The sequence below is a fragment of the Erithacus rubecula genome (genome assembly GCF_903797595.1).
Source record: "Erithacus rubecula genome assembly, chromosome: 5".
Lineage (NCBI taxonomy): Eukaryota > Metazoa > Chordata > Aves > Passeriformes > Muscicapidae > Erithacus > Erithacus rubecula.
Window position 1 is genome coordinate 50,360,880 of NC_136687.1, and position 26,913 is coordinate 50,387,792.

The 26,913-nt window shown below is 39.9% G+C and overlaps 1 protein-coding gene across 2 annotated transcripts in view; it reads right to left on the bottom strand.

Annotated features, from left to right (window-relative positions):
* Nucleotides 1-26,913, bottom strand: part of GRID2 (glutamate ionotropic receptor delta type subunit 2) — a 664,166-nt gene that overhangs the window by 58,335 nt on the left and 578,918 nt on the right. For both annotated transcript variants that reach the window (XM_079306473.1, XM_079306474.1), the window contains exon 14: nucleotides 5,274-5,440. In XM_079306473.1, the coding sequence (XP_079162599.1) occupies nucleotides 5,274-5,440 (167 nt within the window). The remainder of the gene's footprint in view (nucleotides 1-5,273; nucleotides 5,441-26,913) is intronic.

Genomic DNA, 26,913 nt, shown 5'->3' on the forward strand with positions numbered 1-26,913 from the left:
TGTTTTACTCCTATAAGCAAAAAATAGGATAGACTGGTTATTTTGGATGGTCAAGAAATAATATTTAGGGTGTGGTTATCTGAGAAACGACGTTGTTACTACATGCTACTCTGAAGTTGAGGCTTTCATTAACAATGACTATATCTGAATAAATTAAGACTGGGTTCTCATGTCAGATTGCTCAGAAACCTGGAATTAATTTTGATTTCTTTTTCCTCTCACTAATGTAATTTCAGTATTATGAACTTGTGACACGATCTAAGAGTTGACTCTCAAAATTAAATTCTTCTGTTTAAATTCAGGAGTTTGCTTGAAGTCAACTAATTCTCCCAGTTTGGAGAGTTTCTTAATTTTCTGGAATTATTAATAAAAATAGTGCTTTGGGTGGATTTTACTAGTTTGTCCACTATATGTTTCAGAGTGTTATGTATTCAGCTCAGAATAGAATTTCAATTCTTAGCAAACTCCTGAGACAAAGCAAAGTTGATCTCTTACTAAGGGATCCACTATTCTGCAGATGATCACCATATTTAATAATGAAAAAATCCAATTGAATCATTATTGCTAGTACTCTGCAGACTTGGAGTATAATCCAAAACTCTCATTTTCCATATAGCTGGTAAAAGATAAGTCAGAGAATCAAAGCAAGGGGTACATAGTCCCAAGGGCAGAGAAAAAGAAATAAAAGAAATCAAGGTAGTTAGGAATAAAGTGATTTTCCTTGCACTGGAGTCTTTGGACATAAGTGACCTCCAAGACACAGAATGAAAATTTAAGGAGAGAGAATTAATGGTGAGGAGACAGGAAGAACACATATTTATGGCTCAGGGCAGGACCTTTCTAAGACTCAGGATTTTGCTGATGAGATGTAAAAAGGACAGGACAATATCCATACCATTTATTTAAAGCAGCAGGCTAATGATTTGCTAAGGGGCAGTCTGAAATGCCATAGGATGGCTCTCTTCTTTCCCTCCAAAGTTTTGGATATCTGAAAGCACCACTTGTTGCTAGGAAGGTATCTTTGGGCTTGCCATGAGGAAATTATTATAAGTGTCCATTTCTTTTCCCCCCTTAGGACAAAAACTTGTGATTGACTTCTCTAGCAACAGCACAAATTCATTGTGACTTTTTGTGGATAATGTCAAATTCAAACTGGAGTTTCTGCAGAAGCTATATGGCAGTTGTACCTCCCACACATTTTGCCCTCACATACCCCTCTCTTCCCACAGACAACCACCAGGAATTATGGAAGTGTTGCTGCTGCTCTTGGCACACAGATAACTTTAGGTGCCCATGAGCTTGTGCTTGGCTGGGGCAATTGTGGAAGCAGAGCTGATGAACAAGGAAGAGTCCCAGTCTGTGGGCTCTAAAGGCAAGCTTGCCTTTCCATTTTCCTTTTTCCTACTGTCACTGTTTCCCTTTACCTAGAGGGGCAGAACACAAATGAATCATTTTGGAATATGAGGGGCGCAGAACAACTATGGCTTGATTTTTCAGTGGTTTTGGGTGTTGACAGATTCCAGTTACTTAAGCAAAAAGCTGACTGCTGGCCTCTGCTGGGCACAGAATTAGTGATTCCCATCCCTTTGCCTCCAGCTTGCTGTGTGTCTGGGACTGTAGTCCCTGGAGAAGAGAGAGGAACAGCAGAGAAAGTGGGGACATGAACAGGATTCCAGCCCTTTGTTGCCATCCCTCCTTGACCCCCACCAAAAGCCAGGCACCAGCACAGTGCCTGAGCCACTGCTGCAGCACTGCAGGAAGCACAGACATCCTACAAAATACTCTGAAAAGCATCTACAATTATATTTATACCTTCTAGGGGTGCAATGGAAGTTTTAAAGTTTAAGGCTGAAAAGAATTCTTAACAGGTGTCAAATTTAGTGTCACCACACAGCTCCTCATGAACCAAAACACACATCCTTTTCAAGCTCTCCTAGGGAATTCATATTATTACAGCCCCTGTCATTACCTTGAAAGAAAAATATATAGAGAGGGAAAACCGACATGCTGCTGGTGCTCAGGAGGTTAAGTCTTAGTGGCAAAGGAAAGACTCAGCAATCTACCTGAGCACATCACCTTGCTGCCTAGTGGCAAGGCCAGTCATGTTTGTTGACATTTGTGACATGAACAAAGTCATCAGGATGGTCCATTTTTCAAATATCACCCAGCTTATTTTCTATATTATTTGTGTTACAGCCACATATCTATTTTCAGGATGGACCCAGAGCATCTGTTTTCAGAGAAACCATTAGGCAGGCCTGGTCACAGATGCTGTGTGTGACCCCAGCTGGCTGCTTTGCCATCCCTGTGCAGCAAAAAGCCAATCTCATGCTGCACTCAGGCCATTCACTGCCACTCATGGCTTTGTTTTTGGCACTGAAGGGTTTTTTTCACGTGTGAAAAAGAAGGGTCTCAAAGACCCTTTTTTTTCTACACTGCTTCCTGTGTTAAACTTCACCACAGTGTTACCTTGACTGCAGCTGACACTGTGTAGCTTTAGAGAGAAGGGGTGAGTGTTTTACACCTGTCTCTTTTCCTGTTTCCCTGGGAATCACCTGAATGTTTGGAAAAGGTACTGAAAAGCTTTAAACGCGTGCCTGTGCTTCCTGCACTGAGAATAAAATCTCCTGTAAGCTTGCCAGACCTTTCACAGCTGCACCCTAGGGATTTAACACTCTGCAGCTTATGGCTTTATATTAAATTTCTTGAAGGGCCTGTATTTTCACATAAATATATTTATTTTGGGAAAGATCAAGAAGTGCCAATATATTTTAAACCAGTTCCCTACTGCATTAAAAATGTGAAATATTCATGGGAACATTTGCTAATCCTATACAATGAATCTATTCCTCTCTCTATTTAGCATGCAGACTACAGCTGCTGAAGGTTGTTGAGCCTTTTCATTAGGAAAAAATTTTAAGGATGATATGTGAAAAACACATGGATGTAAACTTAAAGAACAGTACAGAAGGGTGTTAAGAACAAAATCTTGTTAGCTACCCTGTAATCATGATTTCTCTTTCCTGTGTTTGTTCCTGTATAGTCTTTCACTGCTTTAAACTGTAAATTTGTATTTATGGACATAATTAGAAATGCTGTATAATATGTTCTCACAATACAGAAATAAGAATTTAAGCACAGCAGCACACACATTTTCAGAGTATGTATCTCAGGCTCTCTAAATGCTGCAGGAGGTAGTATCACTCCAAGCAAATTCCAGTTTCTCTGTTCATTATTCTTACTAGTGTAATGAGTTATTTTCTCACCAGTGCTTCTGCATATCCATCCAGATCCTCCTGTAGCCCAATATCTGACAAATAATCCCTTTCTCCATCTACCTGAACTCTGACAACTTGAGCAGGAAACCAAAAATGAGTGCCTATGATCTCTGATTCCACCAGGGGACAATATATGACCTTGGGATTTCGTTTATACCTCCTGATGCTATGGATTCCCTAAGCATAAAGTGGAAATAGCATTTGCTTTCCTGAGTGATGCTAATATTTAAGTATTGCTTCAAAGATCCTCAGATAAAAATACCTATATATGTGCAAATTTTTATACTTCCTTCTGCTTTCCTATAGCTCCAAGATATAATAATACACTGAAAAGCCAAAATTTTCTTATGAAGTAAAATTGTACTTGGAAATGTCAGGGCTGCACAGCCCAATGATTCAGGAGTTGCTGAAGGCAGTGTATCACAAGAAGCTGTAACCCAGCTGCTCCATGTGCTGAATACCACGAGCAGGAAGAAACTCTCTCACCAGAATCAGCCACAACCATTTCCCCCTTATGCCAAGAGCTATAGCCAGTACATAAACCCTGTCCCAAGCAGTCTCTGAGGGCACTTGGGATGCATCCACCTTGATCTGCAGAGCAGCAGGGCTGGGCATGAAGAATGCAGTTTCACTGTGTTTAGTCATAAAGACACAGACTGAAAAATTCCCTGAAGTCTTCCAATCTTTGAACTCAAGCTCAGATAAGCATGTGGAGAGGACGACTTAACACCTTGACAAGTTCCTGAGTACTCTAACAGGTGGAAGAATTTCTTTGAAAGATGACAGGAAGGAATTCTACTCCTTTGTTTTGCATAGAGACCCCGAACAGTAGAGTGACAGAGATTTTATGCACAGCCAGCCTGGTCACAGCTGAAATATGACAGTATAACAGTATTTGATAAATATTTGCCTCTTTATAATATACAAAGCATATACATGTTTCATTAAAATTGAATTTTTTGTTGATCCTGTGAAATTTTTTATTATGTTGCTGCTAAATTAGCACAAAATTCAGCAATATCAATTCCAAAGTGGAACAGATTCAAAGAAGCCAAGTTTTCTCTGTTCATGCAGTAGGTGTGAGCAGAGAGTGATTCCTCTGGATTTGCACAGTTACTTGCTGGCTACTTTCATCCTCACCACAGTCTTTGGACAAAGGTAAAGGCAACAGCCCAAATTAAGCATATTTTGTATGTACCTGGCAGCCACACAATAGAAATCCCATCGCAGCAACTGTAAAATTTTGCTTAATACACATAACACAAACCAACAGAAACCAGGCTGAGAGACCAGATTAAGAACGAAAAAAAATCAGGAAACGAGCTCATATCTTCTAAATGCCAAACTGCAGATATTATAGTTATTTAAGGTTTAGTAGTCTTTTTTTACATTTCACACGTGTCCTGATTTAGGAATCAATACTGGAGTGAAGCACAAATACTGCAAAGGCACAATACGTACAATTAATTTACTATTTCTGATCCTAATAGAAACCCAGTACCAGTAGCATCTCTAGAGATGTCACTTTTGTAACCCAAGAGATTGATTAATATGGGGATAAATACCCAATGCTTTTGGGTACTAATACAAAAACATCAAATGTTCTTGTTCATCCCCTTTGGTTTTCCCATCAGTGTCCAAATTCACTTTCTTTTTCAGCTTCTGTAATAGGAAGGGTTGAGTTTTGCTGACTCTCTATTACAAATGAAGCAACTCTTTCCTCATCTTCCTGCTAATGAAGTTGAGTTTATCTCATTAATGTTTTTCAGAAGAAACAAGAACAATTCAAATAAGATCAACACAAAGTGTTTTTAGCGCAGTTTCTAGAGAAGTGAATAATTCAATGTCTCGGAGAAAAATGAATGCGTACGCGAGGAATGAAGCGGATTGCAAACACAAGACGTTTCTCCTTTGCCAAAAATCAAATGAAAAGAAGGGCTCAGAGCTGAGAGAAACCATTCCTCAGTACCTGCTCCTCCTGGTGCAAAGGCTTACCTCTGTGAGAAGACGTCTCGGTAGGGGCTGCCGTGCTGCAGGGCGATCCCGTATCCCCTGTCGGCGACCGTGTTCCCCACGGTGTAGAAGGAGCACTCGGCGTCGTTGATGGCCACGTACTCCAGCACCGCCGCGTCCCACACAAAGGCGTAGTTCCCGTGCTTCACCTGTGCCAAGCAGAGGAAAGGCTCAGCTGGGGACTGCCGAGGCCAGAAGGAGCTCAGTGCTGGAAACGGGGCGGTTTCAGCACTTGCTCGTTTAAGGTTTTGGTGCTCAAGCTGCTGCCAGCACCAAAGGTGCCCAGGCTCTGGTGCCATCAAGGGCTTGGGCTGAGCACCTCGCTGGAACTGAAGAAATGTGGCCATGGAGGAAATGTGGGCTATCTCTTCTCAGTGAACAAGGGAACCACACTCCCTCCCCCAACACCAAATTCCACAGGAATCCTCCTTTTAGCTGTAAAAACAACCATTTGGAGGTAGGGTAGGTATTCCCATTGGGAGAAGCATGGCAGGGCAGACATGGCTATCCAGAGGGAAGGCCACTGTTCAGGGTGGTCCACATTTCACTCATGCTTCAAGTTGTGGCACACTTCACAGAGACCCATTTGTCTTATGGGGTCTGTGAGCAAGGTCACACCAAATAGATCTTTTGGGGTTACTTCTCTCAGCATGAGGCATTTTCACATATCTTCAAAGATTTTAACAGAACAAGATCATGTAAGTAATTCTAACTGTTTGACTAAGATAAATCCAACTAGATCATTACACTGAAAAAGCTTTTAAAAGTAACATTTCCCCATCCATTCACATTTGAAACAAATCCAAATTTTTAAAAAATTAAACATACTTGACATACACAAAATTTAGGCTTTTATTCAGGAGCAAGCCTTTAATAGCAGAAACTCAGTCTATACAAATTAATTTCTGCTTTCCAGACATATCATGTTATTCTGAAAAAACAGTATTCACTAGGTGCTCTAGCAGATCCAGATCTTTTGCTGGTTCTTTGGTCTCTATGTCAGACCTGAAGAATCCCTCTGCTTTTTTTCCTGCCCCTCTGCTTGGCTTCATTTAGCTTTTCCCCTTTGCTGTATTAGGCAACTAAGCTGTAAAACTAGGCTGACTGCATTGACTTTGTACATCTAATGGGAATAAATACGTGACAGCTAAGTGAAAAGTAAACAAAACACAAAAAGGCCATGTGGGGCCAGGCAATCCAGAGAGAATTCAAAACCAAGTCAGCATATCAAAGTAAGCAATGTCAGTACATCATTTAGATTAGGCTTTGACAATGTAGATTATGTTTTTAAAGACTGTTTACATATAAAAGTTACTGAAGCAAGCCACACCGTCTGCTTGCTCACAAGATGTAGTGCACAAGGAACGATTACATTTGGGACACATTCTTTTCTACTGCAGGCCTGGCAAGGGAATATTTCCTATTTCCATCTGTAGGCATGGCAGGGGGAGAATTTGTGCAGATTTTGGAGCAAAAATCTGTGGACTCCACAGGACTTGCAGGATAAAGAAAATTCTTTTCAAAGTACACACACACAGAGTGCAGGACTGGGCTAGTTTTAATCTTCAGGCTCTGGAAATTGTCAAGAATATTTTTTCCTCTCCTCCCAGTGGAGTTTTAGGTCTATCTAAACAGACAGAGAATAAAGGATAGAAGTGAATTTGCAGTTAACAAACAATACAACTTGTATGCTTGTCCTATATGTACTGCAGCTCACAGAGCTCTTCCTAGCATGGGTTGTTCTGATCTTCGACAGGCACCACTTGAGTAAGAAATAGCATGACTGAGAAAAAAGCCCTTCCTAGGAGAATTTAACAGGATAATGACTCAGCCTGAAAAAGGATCATGGTGTGCAGAGAGCAAGGGAGAGAAATAAGAGATAAAGGCAGAGGATCAGAAGTGGGCAAATGAATCCTGAAAAGGATCAGATAGACTTTCTGAACAAAAGAATTAAGGAAAAGTGGGGTTCTAAACCCAAGTAATTTTACATGTGGGACATAACCTTTGAGGGGATGGAAAGAGCAGAGGGTTATGTTTTGACACCTGCTTTTGTCCTAACCTGCCTTTTTATCATCCTAGTGCATTGAATTCACCTAAGTGCTTGTAAGGAGACTTATTAGCTGCTCAGCTGGTTGGGAAAAATTCTCTTGATTTAGCTGCCTTGCTGTAAAACAACTCACAAAGAGAATATATAAAAGTGGTAAAAGCACTTACTGTCAATAATATCTGTGATGAAGTGGTATGTATAAGATCCTCAGAGCAGAGCTGATAATATCACAGTTCAGGTTCCCATGAAGATATAACTTTTCATAGATAAGATCACAGTGAGCCTCAGTTAGAGTGCATGGGGCACAAAAGAGATTGAAGAGCCAGAAGGGATCATTCCCATCACCTGTCTTCAACACATGATTGCTCCATGCATTAAAATACATCTTTTTAGCACTTTTGCCCTATTCAGTAACAAATCTGAGGAATTCAAAACCATGGAGCATACTTCAGTTGTCATGCTTGCAATCCTTATTCTTACTACTCATTTTTATATATAACTTTCTTATGCCATTCCTAGGTGTTTTTGCTCTGCAGTTCTAAATACACTTTGGGGCTGACACCTTTCAATTATTGATGGATCTTTCTGTTACTTAGCTGAGCTGGATATAACTTTCTTTAATCTCCCCTTGCAAATCTATCAGTTTGGCCTTCCCATTAGCAGTGACACTACTTTTGAAATGTCTCCAATTCTTAGTTTTTATGCATGGGAGAAACACCTGTTTCAATAAGAGGGAATCAGTTATCTGCCAGCTCTGGAGCTATAGGATTTCCCTTTTAGCATACTCTTCTTCTGAGAATTGGTCTAAACTCCTTGTCCAGAGTTCTTTGACACAGCTCAAGACTGGTTTTAGCTTAAAGGACTAAGAATAAAATTTTGCTAGAGTACAAAGTACCTGGAACACTGCTGATATTTCACAGTTTTGCACCTACAATATGGAAAGAGGAGATGATGCTCTCTGTAAAAGGCCAAGGGAATTTCAGAACAAACTGCCAATTAAAAACTTTTATCCTTCTGTCTCTCCCTCTTAGCATGGGAAGCACGTATTTTGCAGCTCTTCAATAGCTATGCAGACAAATTTCTACTTTGGTCCTCAAAATCAACAGCAAAATTCCAGCTCCAGTATTATGAGAAAAAATTAAGGAACTGCATTCAGCCAATTATGGGAGCAAAATGAAAGCAGAATCTCCTGGGAAAAATAATGGAACCTTGCAACACATGTAACTCACTGCTCACAGAAGAACTTAATCATCTCATCATTATATTGGCCTTTTGTGTAGAGAGAACAACATTTCAGGATGGTGGCAAACCTGGATGCTGCTCACACGTGGCCATGCAGCCCTGGATCACCAGGGAGGTGTTTGCAGGAGGGCAGCACATTATCACTCTGCAGTCACCCCAGCTCTCCAGTCCACCAGGGCATGCAGAGCTGACACTTCACTCTCCTTCCTGTGGCTTCCTGCCTGTCACTATGGCATAGGCTAAAAGACTTTTTAAGTATCTTATATCTGTTGTTATAGGAGAAAAAAAACCAACAAAACCAGGCAAAATTGGAACTGCTAGCTGTTCATCAGGTCATTTTGAACTCATGCACTGCAGTGGTCATTAACAGAAACTGGGAGGTGTGGTACCAGACAGAAATGCTTGACCTGACTTCATGGTCCTGTGAGCAGTTCCAAAGGAGTTACTGTAAAAAGGGTTGTTACACAGAACAGGAGTCATCAGCACATAGATGTTAAAACTATTTCTATAGGGTTGTTCTATTTCTATTTTCTATCACTAAACACTTACAAAACTCTTCTTTGCTGATGCCCTGTCTGCAGATATTAGCTAAAATTTATCCTGGATGACTCCACCAAAAACCCATTGAGTTATAAGAGGAAAACATTTAAAGCCATTACACTGTCTCATGTGCACATTTTTTATGCCAAGAGGGATGTGGATAGTATTTCTTGTTACAGCTAACCCGCTCATGCATAGTAAGTTGAATAATGTATTTGTGTACAGCTCTGGCATTCTAAAAGCACATTTCTAGGTCTAAGCAAATGTTAAATTTCAGAAAAAATAATTGTAAGTAAACAACAGCCAATTGCTGCAATTTTTCATACTTGTATTCTTGGATAATATATTTTCTGTACATTGAAGTCCTCTATAAAAGAAATATAAAGAATCCTCATGAAAGAAAAAAAAATACACAATAGATTGCAGGTTAAAAAGAACTGGCAGGTTTTTTTTTCCTGCAGACCTCTTTTAAATATTTCACATAAAAATGTGTTAACTGTTAAAAAAATAATAGAACTCATAAATCCAGGGAATCTTAAGTTTAAACTAATTAAAAGTATGTTAATTTTCTAAAAGTAAATCTGAAAATTATTAGATAATGTTAATGAAGCCCATTTTCTGAACACCCTGTGCCTACACCCCCAAGGCACAGTGGTGGTGCTTTTTCTACTCCTTTCCTTTTTCAGTCAGGTGCTGAACACCTTTCCCTGCCTATGAAGTTGTCAGCTGTAATATTTGTTGTATTTTAGCCAAAAACAAGCAGCCTCCTCTGCAGCACAGCAGCAGCAGCTTCAGCCCTGACCTAAACCTAATCAAAGACACTGATTAATTACCTGCTCCCTACAGCACTTTGATGGTCCTGGTCTCCAAAATGGGCCATCTCACTACACTGGCTACACAGAGGAAAAAACACCATCCAGTGCTGCTAGCCAGACCCATGCCCATCAGTGTGGAGGTGAAACTTTGGCATACACAAATACATAAATCAAGTTTTTGTAGGCTCTTGCCATGTTCAGCAAGTGTGCAGCAGCTACAGCCTGCAGAGGGCTGTGCTCCTCTCTAAAAAACAGCCTTGCCAAAGATGCTATTACACCAGGAATGAAGGAGGGGGGAGAAAATTGAATGAATATTTGCAAATAGATGAGTGAGAGCTGGTATAGGTGATGTGGATATTGTACTCCAAAATGGGGAAAGGAAAAGATGAAATCTGAGGTGGAAGCCTAAATCTAGATTTTCAGGTTGTCAGATGTTGGCAAACAGCTTGATGGCATTCACAAGAGAGGGTTTTTTTTCCAGCAGAAGGGAATGGAAACACTTTCCATAACCCTCTTGCAAGAGGCCAATGAAGTTGCTGTTTATCAGACTGCAGCAGAAGTCAGATCTACTTTCAGAGAAATTCTTATTTTCTAATTTGTTTTCCTCAGGGGACCAAGGTTTCAAGTCTTGGTTTTGTTCACAAAGGGCACAAATCTAGCTGACTTCTATTTGGATCCCAGTGAAATAAACCCTTACATTTCAGCTTTGTTGAATAGACCCCACTGATTTGCAAAAGTAAATCTTTCCCTACATCCAAAGTACAATTCTTGCACTTCTTGCCTCACACTCTTGCAGGACAGCACATGTGGCTGACCTGCATAACTTAAGAGTGAAATGCAGTCATGAAATCAGGGAATCTAAATATGGAATCTGACTGACAGCTCTCTGCAGTACAAGACAGGAGCTGGGTTCCCATGGTTGTATTAAAGGACAGAATAAGCATAAATATATATATATATATACACACACACACGCACACACACACACACACATATATATACACACACACACACACACATATATATATATATATAAAACTCTATTCAGCCATCATGGCAACCAGCTACTACTATTACTGCTACTACTACCACCACCTAAACACCTTTAATGTGTAATTTTGCATTGTCTATACAAAGTAATTTAAATTTAAGGGTTACTATTTGAAAAAAATGGATGTGTATTCTTTGTCCTTATTCACAGAAAGTGTGGAATAGTTTCTAAAAGCTTCACTGAGCCCAGGAGAAAACAGCAGTAGGAAAATTAAACACCTGGAAGGGGAAGAAAGAAATCCCAGCCTGGCCTCCTCTTCAGTATGGAGTTTATCTTTCATTACAGTGCTATATCAGCTTGAATGACATGTCTATTTGTTACACATAACACTTAATCAGGAAAAGCATTAATTCCTCATATGCAACCTGCCATCAGTTTCTTGAGAAAAGCCTCATGATCACATGTTCACTTGGTCCACTGGGCAGGACTCCTAATTCACCCAGAATAAGAATTACTCAGGTATGAGAGCCCTGTAATGAGAGGGGCAGCACAGTGTCAGAAGTTTTGCTCAGTGCCCTCACATTTTGCCATCGTAATTAAAGGATCTTGTAAGTTTACAAGAAAGAAAATAACAAGAGGATGGAAAGAGTGGAGGCCAATTAAAGGGACATTTCTGAGGGTGGTGGGAGAACAGAGCCAGCTGCTTCTTCAGGTGCTCACAGCAAAGCACTAAAAACCCAGCAGGTCATGCTGATCACTGGCATGCAGCTGAACCACAGGTTTGCTACAGCAAACATTAATTTCAGACAGGAGAGACACAGGAGAAAAAAAAATAAATCTCAGCAAAGCAGGTCTTTCAAAGGTAAGGAAGCAATATCTTTTTTATTATGCCAGCTTCTCACTTGTTTCTTGACAATTAAGTGCTGCAGATAGCAATGCATACTATTTTAAGGGAATCAATAGTGAAGGTCATATACAGAAATTATATAAAAACTAGATCTGTGGTAACCAAGTGGCATTTAAAAAATGAGGCAAATTTAAACCAAATGTTGCTAAAGTGATTCCTCTCCTCTGATAAATTAATATTTTTGTGGCAATTAATTCCCAATAAAAGAACATTAAATGAGGAAATGTACATGGGTCAATACTCTTTATCTGGGTAAAAAAATAATTTGTGGATTAGAGTACCATGAAAGAGTTAAACAGAGGTGAATACAGAAAAACAGCATCCCTCTTTATATTAAATCAATCCAGTATGATGCTACCTGAAGGATTCTTGTCCCCTTTCTTTAGAATAGAAGCCTAACTGCAATTCTTGGGCAGGTTCCTTTTTCAAATATATGCTTACTGAATACCAACTGCAAGGAGAGCAAAATCATTAGAAGTCAAAAAACTACTCATCAAAACCATTCACTAGTTGAAAAAGAACTTTAACCACAAGAAAAATCTTTGCAAAACTACCAGTGATACTGAAAAATTCTCCAGTAAAAGCTCGTTTGAAATAATACTTTCATTTCAGAAACTTATTTTAAAGAAACTGACTTATCTTTCAGTTTTTTATATTCCTTGTGCATGAGCCCTGACCACTTTCCTAGAGGTAATAGGATTCAGGATGTCCTACTCCTCACACAAAAGAATTTAACTATCTTCTTTAGAACCATTGTATTCTTCTCTTTTTGATAAGCATCTCCTGCCCAGATATGGAAGGAGCCAGCTTGGTTGAGACACAGTACCTTGAAGCTTCAAAAGAAAATCTTCCCAGCCCCTCTTTTCCCCGCTCTGCAATTACACTGCACAGCAGTTCTGCATGTTTCCCCTGATTGTGCTAACCAGAGAGGAAGCACAGACTGCTGGCCAAGCTTGGGCTGCAGTGAGCAGGAACAGGTTTGCATCATGAAGCTCAGTGCTTCCACAGCAGTTTGCTTGCATACAGACTTTGGTTCCCTCAAAAGCCTCCTCTTCCTCTGGAAAACCTAAATGAAACCACTTCTCTTCTCTGGCAGTGAGTCTTCCCCCTAATTGCAGCAGGTCATGTTGCCATGGAAAGAAGGAAACTGAGATTTGTCCCCTTTCAGCAACATCTGGCATGCCCTTTCTCTGAGAGCTCAATAAAGGCTGCCATAGGGGGTCTCTAAGCATTTATTTTGGAAGACTATAAATCCAGGCTGCAGCACAGTCTGGTTCTTAATGCCACCACACCATCCCTTGTCACTGGCTTATCAGGTCTCTGGAGACCCCACTGATGAATGCATTTTGATTCTTGCAAGGTGTTCTGAGCCCACTGGAAATGAGAACATTACAGATTTGAGTATGAAGGTTTTCTCTTTCTTTTGCAGTTTAGGACCCATGGAAGACATTAGGAGCTGTGGCAGGGGGAAGACCAGTGCAGTCACATTTTTACTCAGATCAGGCTGCCTTGCTGTCACCATGCAGAAGATGACACAACAGAACAACTTGTGGCACAAAGTGCCTTTAAGTTTTGAAGCTAGCTCCTGTCTTTGCTGTCCTGCCTGCAGCCAGTCTACAAGCCCATGCCTGCAGTCACAAACAAGGAAGTCAAACCCCTCACACAAAACAGTGTAAAAGTCTTACTTGAGTGACTGAAATAATTTCATTAGCTAGCACCAAATTATGGCAAAGGAAATTGAAAAACACATGCAATAGAATCATAAAATCATGAACTCCATACTTTAGCTCTTCATCCAATGTGTAGCTGGTATCATCCAGCATCTGTGCAGGGATGGCTTGAAAAGGGCCAACACCTTGTCAGGAAATGTATTCTCATCAGTGTTGTCTTATTTATTCCACTGACAAGCAAATTGGACTATGTCTATGTGAAGAACAAAAATCTAAACTGCTGTTGCTTGCTAGTTACATTTATGCCACAACCTAACTTAAAAATGACTTCTCTTACAGAGTTCTCCCATGAGAAGGACAGTGTGTTGTACACATATATAGTAAATACAGGGAAGAACTGCAGTTTTTCTCTGGCTTTCAAAAATTTGGTACTGCATTGCACAGGAATACCTGAGCTGCCAGCACAGTGGCAAGGGTGGAGAATTGCCTTAACTGACTGCCAAAGCAGAAAAATAATAATTTACTTCCCAGTTCTATATTACTGGCATGCTCCTTGTTCCTTCAGCATGGATTTTTAAATGGAAAATGATGAACACAAATTTTTTCTTCACTTGTTAAGGGATACTAAAGGGTGCTACACAACTCTGATAAGTGTGATAAGTGCCTGACCATATTTTCAGGAAAAGCAGCTGCATGCCTGCATCTGTACAAACAGCCTTGCAGCTGTGCAGTGCTCTGGGTGCAGATACAGCTCTATTAAAATATCACACTGCACACATGTGGGCTCTTCTTCTGAAAATGCCATCCCTTCAGACACAAAGGAAAAACAAAATTCCTACATATCAACATCTATGTCAAGTCCAATCCAGTATCATTGTTGCTACATCGTTCATGTTAAATTTTAGGAAAAAATTTAATTCACAAGATATATATAAGAAAGCAGAGTAAATACAATACCAGAAAAATATATCCCCTTTATCTTATGGATGACATATCTATGAAGAGCATATTATGTTGCAGCTGAAGAAGATAAAACCATAGTAATATTTTCTCTTGTCTCTTTTAAAAATTCTTTTGAGATGCGTTTATTTCTTTTTGTCATATTTCAAATTATTTGGAGCTGAACAATGCAAGTACAATGGGAATCTGAGGCTCAGTGCAGGCATCTGTATTTGGCATCTAGTGAATAACTAGCAGTCATTCAATGGGCTTACACTGTACCTCCATGGGGCACACACCAGAACTTAGGTCTAGCAATGTATGAGCTGAATGAATGAGGCAAATTACAGACTGTAAAAATATGACAACAGCATAATAAAATAATAAAGAAATGTACCAATTGTGAATAACATGATAAAGGTGAGATCAAACCTGCAGTTAAAAAATTTACACAAGGCTTGTCATGGGATGTTAGCAATTCCTCATAGCTTAAAAGTCTTATGGAGTAGTAATAACTAAAATAAACTGGAAGCTGTGTAGAAGGTGTGCAATACAAGTCCTGAAAGGATACAGTACAATCTGATGCAGTATCAGTGTACCATGAGAAACTCTATGGGGACTGAAGAAACTCCACTAGGCCTTAGACTACTATTAGAAAAAAATTAAAAACAAACCTTCTGTAAGCTTCTCTGTTACTTGGTTGTGATTTATCTTCCTTCAGCCAGGAATGGATCTGGATGTGATATAATGTTATGTCAAGTAATTGTTGCTGTCATGAGATTTTCCCTTTGCAACTCTGTTCACAAGAGTGAACAGCCAAGCCAGCTTCCAACTGGTGGATGGAAATACAAATTGAGCTGAACTGTTTTCAGTGGATGCCAAATTTGAGCTGAAGATTTTTCATGTTGGATGTAGGGAGAAATTAACTTTGGAGATATGAGAAAGGGTGTGAAAGAAAGACAGAGAAAATCTTTGATAGGATGTTTGAAGAAGGTGGAGAAGCCAGCTGATTAGAGGCTGAATTGGGCAATGCAAGATCTTGAAAAGCAGGATGCTAGTTTGGGAAGAGGTACAGCAAGAAGCGTAGCAAAATCCATCAGATACAACAAATTTATGTGATCTTTAGCTACATGCTGGTATTTCCACTCTACTAAACTTCATTTAAATTTTCCAAAATCACTATAGTGTCTAAAAAGGTGGGGAGACTCTCAACACCACACGAGAGGGTGTACTCAGAAATTCTAACTCAAGATTGCTATTGGCATCTATCAAAAAACAAAATAATACCCTGAGTATTTTCCACAACTGTTGTAATTCATAGACATATACTATATGCCATTATATTAGCCAGAATTTTGGTATGAGCTCTTCTGAATCACTTCTGAGTTTGCCTAGTTTGATTCTCCTCTGAAATCTCATATTTTTCTGCTGTCTTTGCTGTGTTCCATCTGCTGCTCACTTTGTTATATCTGAAACAATTTAATGATCACTCTAATCAAATATAAGATACTGTTTAAAAAAAACCAGCTCCTTCATTTAGCTTTCAGCACAGCCATAGCATAATTAAAGATGTTCAGTTGGATAACAGCATTATCTGAAGGATTGGAAGCACTTTGCAAACATTCATTAACAATGTTCACATTTTCCTTTTGTGAGGAAACATTCCTGCTTTTGCTGTTTACACCTGCTCAATGTGCACCTACATTGCTGTGTGTTGCCTCCTGACTATGCTTGAAATACAACATTTGGACTCCAAGAGATTCATACAAAAACACAAGTGACTTGGGAAAAATTTCTAGCACTTGAGGTCAAAATTTTGATCCTGAAGATGCTGCTGCTGATAACCACCTAATATTTTTCATGCCAAATTCTGCTTTTGAGCATGCAGTAGGTGTGGGCCTCCCCTCTATGAGGGTTGAGCAGCCTGATGTCCTCTCTTGTAGGAATTCTCAGTGAAAGCCCATGAATGAGGTGACAGGGTACTTGTGCCCATTGAGAGGCTCAGTCCAGCAGTTTTCAAGTGCACACTTGAATGTCACATAAAACATGACCTCAGAATTCTTGCCAGGTGGAAACAAATGTAAAGGTTTTCAGACTTGGGTTTGTCACACTTTTCTGACCACATGCAGTTTAGAAAGCCAGGCCATGCCATTTCTTCATGCATGGAGGACACAAAATATTGGTTTTGGTGTCTTCCAGAGGTAACAAATTCAGACTATTTTGGACCAATAACAAGATGTGTCCTAGCCACCAATATCTTATAAAACAGAGTATTAAAGAACTGCATTCAGAACTGAATGGAAGATTGAAGAGAAATTTAGAGGTTCCCTGGGAATTTGTATTAGAGAGAGTCAGGGCAAGACTCACTAATGGGAAGGTGCCATGTCCTAGATTTGTTTGTTTAGGGTGAGAATTCTTGCTAGAAAAGTATTTGTCTTTGTTTTGCCTGGGTTGGTTAATTTTCTTCATAGTATCTAGTATGAGCTGTGTTTTGGATTTGTGCTGCAAACAGTGTCAGTAGCACAGGGATATTTTCATTATTGCTGAACAGAGCTTGCACAGCGTCAAGGACTTTTCCACCACCCCACCAGTGGGAGGCTGGGGGTGCACAAGGACCTGGGAGGGGGCACAGCTGACCTGAGGATATCCCACACCATGGAACATCATGCTGGGCATAGAGAGCCAGGGGAAGAAGGGGGGAACACTCAGAGTGCTGGTGTTTGCCTTCCCAAGTACCTGCTACACAAGCTGCCTGTGGGAAGTGGTGGACAGATTCCATGTTTTGCTTTGATTGCTTTTGTGGCTTTCTTTTTGCTTATTAAATTGTCTTTATCTCAAGCCATGAGTTTTCTCACTTCTACTCTGTTGGTTCTCCCCCCACCCTGAAGGGAGGGGAAGTGACAGAGTGGCTGTGCAGGGCTGCAATGCCAGCTAGGGTTAAACCATGGCTGCATTACAAGGAAATCCTGCTCTGAGGTCAGAGAGATAAAACAACACAATCTTCTAGCCTTTGATTGATGCTATGACCAGAACCCTTACAGACTTTTATAATACAGCTGCTTATCTACTGGGTTTTTCATTACAGATGCATTGTGTTTTCCACCCATCTTGATACAGCCCCTGGGATTGATATCTCTCTCTCTCTTGCATTCAGCAGGGAATGGGCTCTGTTTTATTTGATTAAATAGCCCTTCTGCAAACAGCCATAAGCACCAATCAGCCCCCATGCAGCAGGAAAGCTTTAGAGCTGGGAATAGTAAACAACTCTCTCCTGCCATTGTAATTCAGGAAGGGAGTTGTGCAGTCTATCTAGAGCAGTTATTTCATGCAAAATAATAGAAGAATGATATGTGATTACAGCCTGGTTAAAATGCTTCTTAAAATACTCCACATGGCTCTTTAATCCTCTCCTCCCATAGCTTGGCTCTTGAAAAAAAGCTCATTTATTGCAGTCACATTTTCAAACTGGACAACTCTGCCACCTAATTCATATGCAAAGAGACATAAACTGCTTGATGGCAATTTAACTAAAGAGAATAAATGCTGGGAAAAACCCAATTATAACTACTTCTCAGCCTAAGGATACATTCTGCTTGTTTAACAGAAGAGGCTTAGCTTTATTTTTAGTTGCCACACTTCAGGAAAGCCCCCTTGCCTAGCTGGCAATAAGGACAGAAAAGCAAAGCACCCCCAAGAGCTTCTGCTCACATCGTGACACCAGACCATGGTGCAGCCTGGCATCTTGTGCAGAGGAGACTTTCTGCTTACTGTAATTATCCTTTAAAGAAATAACCCCCTACATCCCAATGTCAGGATTCTGTTGGCATGAGTGTGGTTTAATCCCACAGAAGTTAATCATAGGTTCTGACATGCCTCTGAGCAATTATTTGTGTATGACAGCTGTCCAGTTGGACCACCTGATCTGCTTCAAACTGGCCCCCTTTCTCCTCTCTCCCTCCTTAAACACAACATAATTTTTTCCCCTTCTAACACTATTAATAAATTAATAAGTTGAACTGATTGAAATGAATCAATAAAATGATATATTCCAACAAAATGCAGTTTTACTAGAATATTTCCCACTATATATATTAAAATGACTGTCAAAAAGCAGCCAGCAGCAAAAGTCTGCTCAGTCTCTTGTCTCCCAGACTAGACCTGTTTTCAGATTAGATATTAGGGATCTCTCTGGCTGTAAAACTTGTATGTGCAATCAAATGCATACAGGTATTTAGAAGCACAGACCTAGAGTCTGTAAAAAAACCACCATTTTGGGGATGCATAGGGTTCCTCTTTTGTATTTGAAAAATTACACTTTTTTGTGTTCTATTTCTCTCCATGGTATCTTAAACTCCTGTTTTGAGACTAGGATGACTTTAAGGGCAATCATCTGTTTTAATTATACCTTCTGATACTTAGAGGCTTGATAGTTCTACACATTAGATATTCCCAAGTATTCTGCTAGTGCTTTTTAGCTTGCAATTTAATTTTCCTGTGCCATTCTTATTACTCCTCTACCATGTAGTTGCCTACCAATGTGTTTATTAATGTATTGACTATTCATGGATAATATTGAAAAAAATTGCTGTTGGAGCAGATGCAGGGTGTCCTTATCTATCCACTTTTCTGTGACTTCCAGCTACAAGAGTATCAGAAGGAAAAAAATCTGAATCATTGAATGAAGAACTGCTGAGTGTCTTACAGTGGAGAATTCCTACAGATGTACTCACTGCAATTGCATTTGCTGGTCTCCAGAACAGACATTTTGTTTGTTTAGTAACAAGTTGTTGATCAGAAATTACCTAAAGCTATCAAAACTGTTTTATGAATGATTGGTTTAGCAGCTCCAAAAACATGAGACAAGATCCCTCTGCTACCTCTTATGTTATTCTCATGATTTTAGACTTGCAGCCTTACAAAGTCATGCTTTAAGGCTGGAACATAAGGGATGTTTGAAATGCACTTTTTCCCATTATTTCTATTCATATCTCTTTTCTGTTGCAAACAATCTGACATTCAATCCCATTATTTGCATTTGTTAATGCATCAATACCAAAGTATTTGGGCATTATTAAAATATGTTAATACACAAAAATAGCTGGAAACATTTAAGCAAGAAAGTGAATACAGTACCAAGTTCTGTGCCTGGAGCAAGAGTGTGCTCTCCTGCCTCCCTCTATTGATCATGGGGCAGAGCCTGCATTTCCCTCCTCTGTGAGTGATACATCCCCAGAGCAGCCCACCACGCCAGGAGCCTGCAGCTGGGCTTCAAAGTGACAGCCAGAGTTTGGGAATGCTTCAGCTGATTGCAAAGGGAAATCTTTGCCCAGATCAAGGGAGGAACGCTGCAAACCCATGGAGATAACAAAGGGGATGTGTAACTCTGCTGAGAGGTGAAGGGTGGGGAGAAGAAAGGAATTAGAGAACTGGAGTAGCTGTTATCCAAACAGAAGGGACAAAGGGTCAAAAAGCAGGCAAATGAAAAAGTAAGAGGGAGGAAACAAAGTGAAGTGACAATTCAGAAGGAAAAGAACAAGCAGAGGTTGCCTGAGCTGCGTAGGAGTCTGTGCAGTCCCCAGACACTCTTGGGAGGGTGGTGTTATTAATCTTCATGAACCTAGAAATGTTACAGAACCTCTGCAGGAAAAGCACGGTGTTAATGGAGATAAAATGGAGAAATAAGACCTCACAGGACCAGAATAACAGATGCCTGATAATTTATGTGTCCCCTGTAGCCAAGCAAGAGTGCTCCAAATACCAAACTATTCTTTTTTGTCAGGTATTTTGTAGAGTTTTTCTTTCTTAGGATAATAAGAATGCAATGTGACTTAGCAATTTTTGACAGAAATTTTCCACTGATGGTTTTTAAAAAGGGATCTGGAACTAGATTTAGGCACAAAAGAAAATGTGTGGTTGTTAAACAGCAGAAATTCAAATCTTTTGTCACCCTCCCATAGGGAAATGTCTGCAAGAAGTAAAACAAGAACTTCAAGTAGGACATTTTGCTCATCCCAAGCTTTGTTCCCCTACAGGTTGCACAGACACGACCCATGTCTGATGTAACCAGACTAGGAAAACATGCCTGGGAGTTTGTACCTTCCATCAGGAATCCCTCTGGTTTAATAAAAAGCAATGTACATACTACTCAAAAATCCAGAGAAGGGAATATCCCTCCACAAGCTGCTGACACAGCAGGAGGTTCCTGAGGCACCTCAGCACAGCTTGCTCATCCCTCATCATACAGTTTTTGGTCATTTAAAGCTGCTGGTCATAACCCATTTTGCCAAGGCAATGCCATAGATTGAGGAACCTGGGAAGGTAGCATATAAAATTTTAGCAACAGTATTAGAGGCATATTTATGGTTGGAAAAGGTTACAAACATTTATTATCTAGCAAAAGTTTCCTTGCATTGTAAGATGCCACATCAGAACCAGCATCACTCTAGCAGCAGGGCCCAAAAAACAACTGAGACCTTACAAAATGACCCCTCTGTATCTTTCTGCCCCCAAGAATCTGCATCTCCCAAACCCTTCCTGGCCCCTGCAGCAGATAAACTTTGGTTTTAATTAAGAGTGCAACAAGCAACAGAACTCCCATTTTGTTACAAATATATCTGTGAAGACATTTCCAGTCTTGTGCTCTTTAATAAATCCATGTGTTACTCAGGAGATGGTTTGTAACAGCACCCAGGAGAGCTGTTTCTCTTTCAGACCTCTCCCATGCTAATGCATAATAAATGCACTCATCACCTCATAAATACTCACAAACCTTTTCTTTTATAGAATATGACAACAGTATTGCTCTGTTAGATGTAAATATGCACAAAATAAGCTATTCATTTGTAGGGGTGGGTTCAGAATCCTTTTCTGTTTATACCAGCCAACAGGTGCCTCCCTAACAGAGGGTGACCAGCTCAGAAAAATTAGGTAACAAATCACATTAGCAAAAGAAATTCCTGTGAGCATTACCCTGACATGGTCATGCTCAGCTTTTGCAACCACTGACTGAAAATGTATCCTTTTTCTTAAATTATTTCCTAATTGTCAGTTTCCTTACTCCCTGATACCTTCTGAATTTTTTGATCCTGTAAAAATTCCAGCTTCAGGACAGAACTCAGAATTTCTACAATTAATCACCTGTCAGTGCAAATCAAAGCAGCATTCATACTGCTTAGTTATTGAGAAATTTAAAGTCTGCCATATATAATGCTTGGGATTATGGTATTCAGAGGTAATAGGGTCATGGAAATAAATGGGGATATATACCAATCTGGCAGCAATTTCCAAAGTGTTCAGCATGAGAAAAAGGCACCAAAAGACACAAAGTCCTCACACAGGAAGCCACAAGAAGTTACTCCACAAGTGGTGGTCGAGGTACATCTACCATCAGTGTGTTGTGTTCCCACCTTCCCTAACCATCAGACACACCCAAAGTTCTCCAGAAATAACAAAAAACCCAACTCCTATTAGATATCTCAACTGGAGATAAGCTCAAGCTGGAGACTGGGGGCTATTTCCCACACAATTAGTTCTACTGACACATGGAAAGTTCTGCTTTTTGCACGTGCCTGAGGATTATTTTAGAGCAAATGGGGGCAGTGCACCCTGGGCCTGATGGTGGCAGCTGGCCCTACACTCCTACAGAGCTGTGCTCCCGCCATCAGGACAGGGACATTTTGCACATCAGTCCATCTTATTTAGTCCAGTTCTACATAAGAAAAGCATCCACTGAAATCTCCACTCACAAAGGAATCAGTTTTCCTCTCTGGTCTGTTATTCCCTATAAACAGGTGACTACAGGATTAGACACAGGCTTAGATGTGAAATACTGATCTTTGCATTGGCCATCAGAATGAAGGATGGGACCCATCCCATGCTCACTCCTCAAAGGGCTGTCATCTGTCCTTTCTCCAGCTAAAAAGTCTGGACTCAGCTCTCTGCAAAATGCAATTCTACAGGACTGAAGCAAAATTAGCTCCTCAGAGTATATTTTGCTGTTTCTTATTTTTATGGCCATTTCTAGTCATGCAATATGATCTTGGTTTGGTAGGTACTGTACAAAATAAGCCACCAAGAAAAATAGGTTTCCATCTTAGGCACTCCTGTCCACTCTCCAGAGAACAAAATTGCCTGTCTATAACAGCAAAGAAAGAAACTTGGACACTTAAATTAGACACCTTACCCATGATGAGGGTATATTTATATCCATTGACAGATCAAGGTGCAGCAAGGTTTCAAGAGAGAATTATCTTTGAACAGGAGATGGGATGTATCTGTGGGGAGAGCCCTAAATAACCAAGTTTTCAGGCAAACAAGCATCTGAAAACAAGCAGAAATCTTCAAGACTAGAAAACTGCCTCTGAGATTAATACAACAATGTTGTTAATCAATGAGAACATTCAAAAGAAACATGTAGCATGTGGCACCATTGAATCTGGAGAAATTGAGAAATAACAAGGAGAAATTGCCCAATAAAATCTTATTTTCCCCATGTATTTTTATATTGTATTAGACTGTTAAGAACTTTTAGTTCCCATGCTCCTCTTTTGAAGTCAGGCTGTAGCTCTCCTTTGAGGATGAAGGCTGAAAGGTCAGGCACAGAGAGGCTGTTTTTTGAGAAATACTATTCATCTGATAATGGTGGTGTTCATTAATTTAGCTCATTCTGGGGCACAGTAGTTCTTTGGTTTCCCCCACATCCCATCTATGCCAGTATTTGGATGATTATCATGTGTGTTCCTCTCTCCCCTCTGATTTTGCAGCTATAAAATAAACCAAAGGGAGGGAAGGAGCATAAAGAACAACAAAACAGAGCTGCTTAGCTGATGGGTAGTGATCATAGCCCACCAGAGACCTGGTTGTCAAGGTTTTTGTTGGTGTAATAACAAAGGGGAGCATTAAGGAGTTTGAAGGAAAGATACAACTACAGTCTTGAGGGAAAACATACCTTACAGAAGGGTCCTTAGAGAAAGCATAAAGATATTTTGCTTGAAAAAGGAGTTGCACTGGAAACTCACACAAATGATTTCCAATTCAGAAATGAGAAAGCTGCAGGGAGAGTCAGAATTCACCATGAAAGGCCTTGAAAGTCAAGGCAACTTTTTTTTTTTTTTTTTTTTTTTTTTAAACCCAGGAGCATTTTCAAGGAAACTAAATGCAAAGGGAATTCTTTATAGAGGCCCCAGAAAATAACAATGGAAGCTACTGAAGTGACAGGCTGGAGGTCATATGGGTAAATCATAGACATGGTATGGAAAGTAAATTGGCAAGAGTTAACTAGACACACCAGAAACCGAAAAAAAAAAAAAAATTAAGATGAAGAAGTCAGCTTCTGTAGACTTTAAGTTGAACTAAGTTAGTGGTCAGACATGAAAAGACAGCAGAGGAAAGCACACAGATTTTGTTTTAGATGAAAGAAGCTCAGCTTCAGCTTCAACTCAAGAGAAGTGAAACTTCAAGTTGTTTCAGTGGAGCCAATTTGTTTGGACAGGGATAAGCTACAGATAGAAAAGACTATGGTCCTGGATGTAGGATGGCCCACAAAAATTTCAGAACAGCTCTAGAAAGTTGTCCAGAAAATCTGAGAGATGAGAGAGAGAGAGAGGGAAAGCAAAAACATTCTACCTTCTTTCTGCATGGAAGACAGAATGGCAGAGCACCACAGCAGGACAGCAGTCAGACTGTGAGGTTGTTAAAGTGACTTGGGTGTGCACTGACTGACCTGAACAGAAGTCAGGAGTAACCTGGGTGGCATTTCAGGGAGGGCAAAAATGGTGAGGTACATTCAGTAGCATGTAAGATGAAACAGGAGAAGATGAACTCAGAAAAACCTTCCAGAAAACTTTGGAGACAAAGGAATACAGCAATAGTTGGCTTGCTTAGTTGCTGAATGAACACGTCCATATAGATTCATTTCTTGATATGCAGGCTAACTCAAATTTTGAGTTAGAAACTTATTCTTTTGAATAAAGCCCAACAGCAGAAAATAACTTTTACAGGTGTTCTACTCTAGATAAAACCTGTGAAAACTCTCTACAAAGTCAAAGTTAGATCAGCCTTTATAATATGCTCAGAAGTGTTGGTGAGGGAGAGCAAGCCTTTTGTTAAACACACCCTGAATTCTGAGAAAATGTGATGGCAGGAAAAGTTTTGCATTTAGTTTTTAAAGCTATGCACAGAATCTGCTTCATGCTCTGTTAACTGTCACAGACCAGTTGTTGTACTTCCCAAATACACTGAGCTCCTGAGCTAACCCAGATAACTTTTAGCCTTTTGATAATGCCTGAAAGTAATGCCACACTGTGTTTGTAGTGCTTTCTGGTCAGGATTCTAATTTTTATCACTGCTGTACGTTTTTTAAAGACCCAGATACAGCAGTAAAGACAGTAAAGATACACAGAGTTATTGGGGGGTGGGGGGGGAGAGGAAAGGCAGACTATCTATGAAAGTACAAAGTAAGGGCAGTCAGTGCCTTTGGTACTGCAAGGCACCTGTCAGCTCCAAATCATGGGCTCTGCAGGAGACAGTAATTGTAAAATAGGTAAAATGCACCTTCAGCTGTGGGACTGAAGGTCTTAAGGGTACTTGTGAACCTTTTTACTCATAGAGCAGACACAGAACATCTCATCTGACCAAGAAGCATCAGCTCCAGAGCAGAGGGAAATCAGGGAACTGGTGTCTGGGTTGGTAATTATCCCTCTAACCAACATCTGCACAGTGCAGCTGATCCCCTGGCCATGAACTGAGATGCACTGGAGAACTGTCCCAGCACTTTTATATGCTCTCACCTCTTCTGCTTCCTATCCCTGTCTTGGCCACTGCCAAACTGCTGAATCACAGTGCACATCCAGTATCCCAAAGTTCTGTCTTGGTTCTCTTTTGTTTCCAATGTCTTTTTATTCTGGCTTCATGGCCAGAAATTATCACAATAAAGATGTGTGGATCTACCATACATTAACTAGATTTTTTGTGGTGCAATCAGTGAATCTGCCACAAGAATGGCAATTCCAATGGCAAATTTGTGAGTGTATCAGGAAAAGTAATTAATTCAGGAGGGATTTTGGCTCATCAAGTCTTCGTGATGTTGCTACTGCTGTAAACAAATTAAACATACCCATAGTCAGTTATTAACAATTTGTTCTAGCACAGAAATCCAAATTGTTATTATTCCTTTCTTCCATGTACAAATAACCTTAGCAGAGCTTTGTTACGGTGTATTCATAAATATTTTTACTATTACAGTATTTTCAGGAGGGTAAAAGTGACATCCACAGTGTCCAGAGAGAAAAAAAAAAGACTCTTATGCTTCTACTGGCATTGCAATTAGGATCAAAAGAAAATCTAAATCTCAAGACCAAATACCTTTTGATACTGTGAGCAAGTCAACAAGGAAGTACTATGAGCCTACAAGGAGTTTCTCTTGATGCCCCATCCAGAAGCATTATTTCACCTGACAATAATTCACAAGTTTCCTAGCAGCTAAATATTTTGCAGATAGAGTTAAATAGACAGAGGAGGTTTCAAATGCATTCAGATTCTGCCTGGGAAAGGAATTTTCCACTCTGTACTACTGAGAAAAATGAAGAGGCTGTAGGCTATGGTGTCATGTTCAGAGGAACAAGGTGGGTAGGATAGGGCATTAGGCACTATTATACTCCAGGGAAGAAAGAGCAGACAGGGGCACAATAGAAGTGCTTCATTATATTTTAAATGGGAATAGTTCCAAGGATAGGAAAGCCTGTGGTGCTTGTAAAGGATTAAGCAGGGTAATGTGCTTTTTAAGAAGACATAAAAAGGTATGTAATGTGATATCTTTAAGCCTAAATGATTTTTCTTGGAGTCCTCAATGAATGTTTAAGCAGGCATGACTTGGGCCTCTGTAAATCCTCTCTGAATAAATAACTTCTGCAAAAAATAGAGATTCCTAGGACAGAATGAGATGCATATTTCATAACCTATGAAAAAAAAAAAAAAAAAAAAAAAAAAAAAAAAAAAAAAAAAAAAGGAAAACCAATTTGAGACACATGAAACACTTAGGAATAAAGGGAAGATAAAAGTGAATATTCCCCAGAATAATTCAGGCTTATACAAAAATACAGCTACCTCCCCATCCATTTTGATTTGACAGTATGGAAAGACAAACAACTGAGTGCTTCCCCACCTTAAATTCAGGCCTTCAACAGCTTTCTGCTGCCTTTTGAGAAAGGAAGAGACAATAAGTGGAAGAAAATATCTAAAGTGCCTGTGCTTTTCAGGCTGTCTCCTGTTTGAGGTATTTAAAACTGCTCTCTCTTCAGGGTAAACCTATCCAGCTGCTCTCTAGCTGGACCTGTGGTATTTATAGCTGTTCACTATGGATGGAACAGGAGCACACACAGTGATATGTATGCACCTGATATATGAGGGGAACAGGACCAATAAATATCAAAACCTGAAAACTTACAATGGCATCATCTTCCCATCTTATTTCTC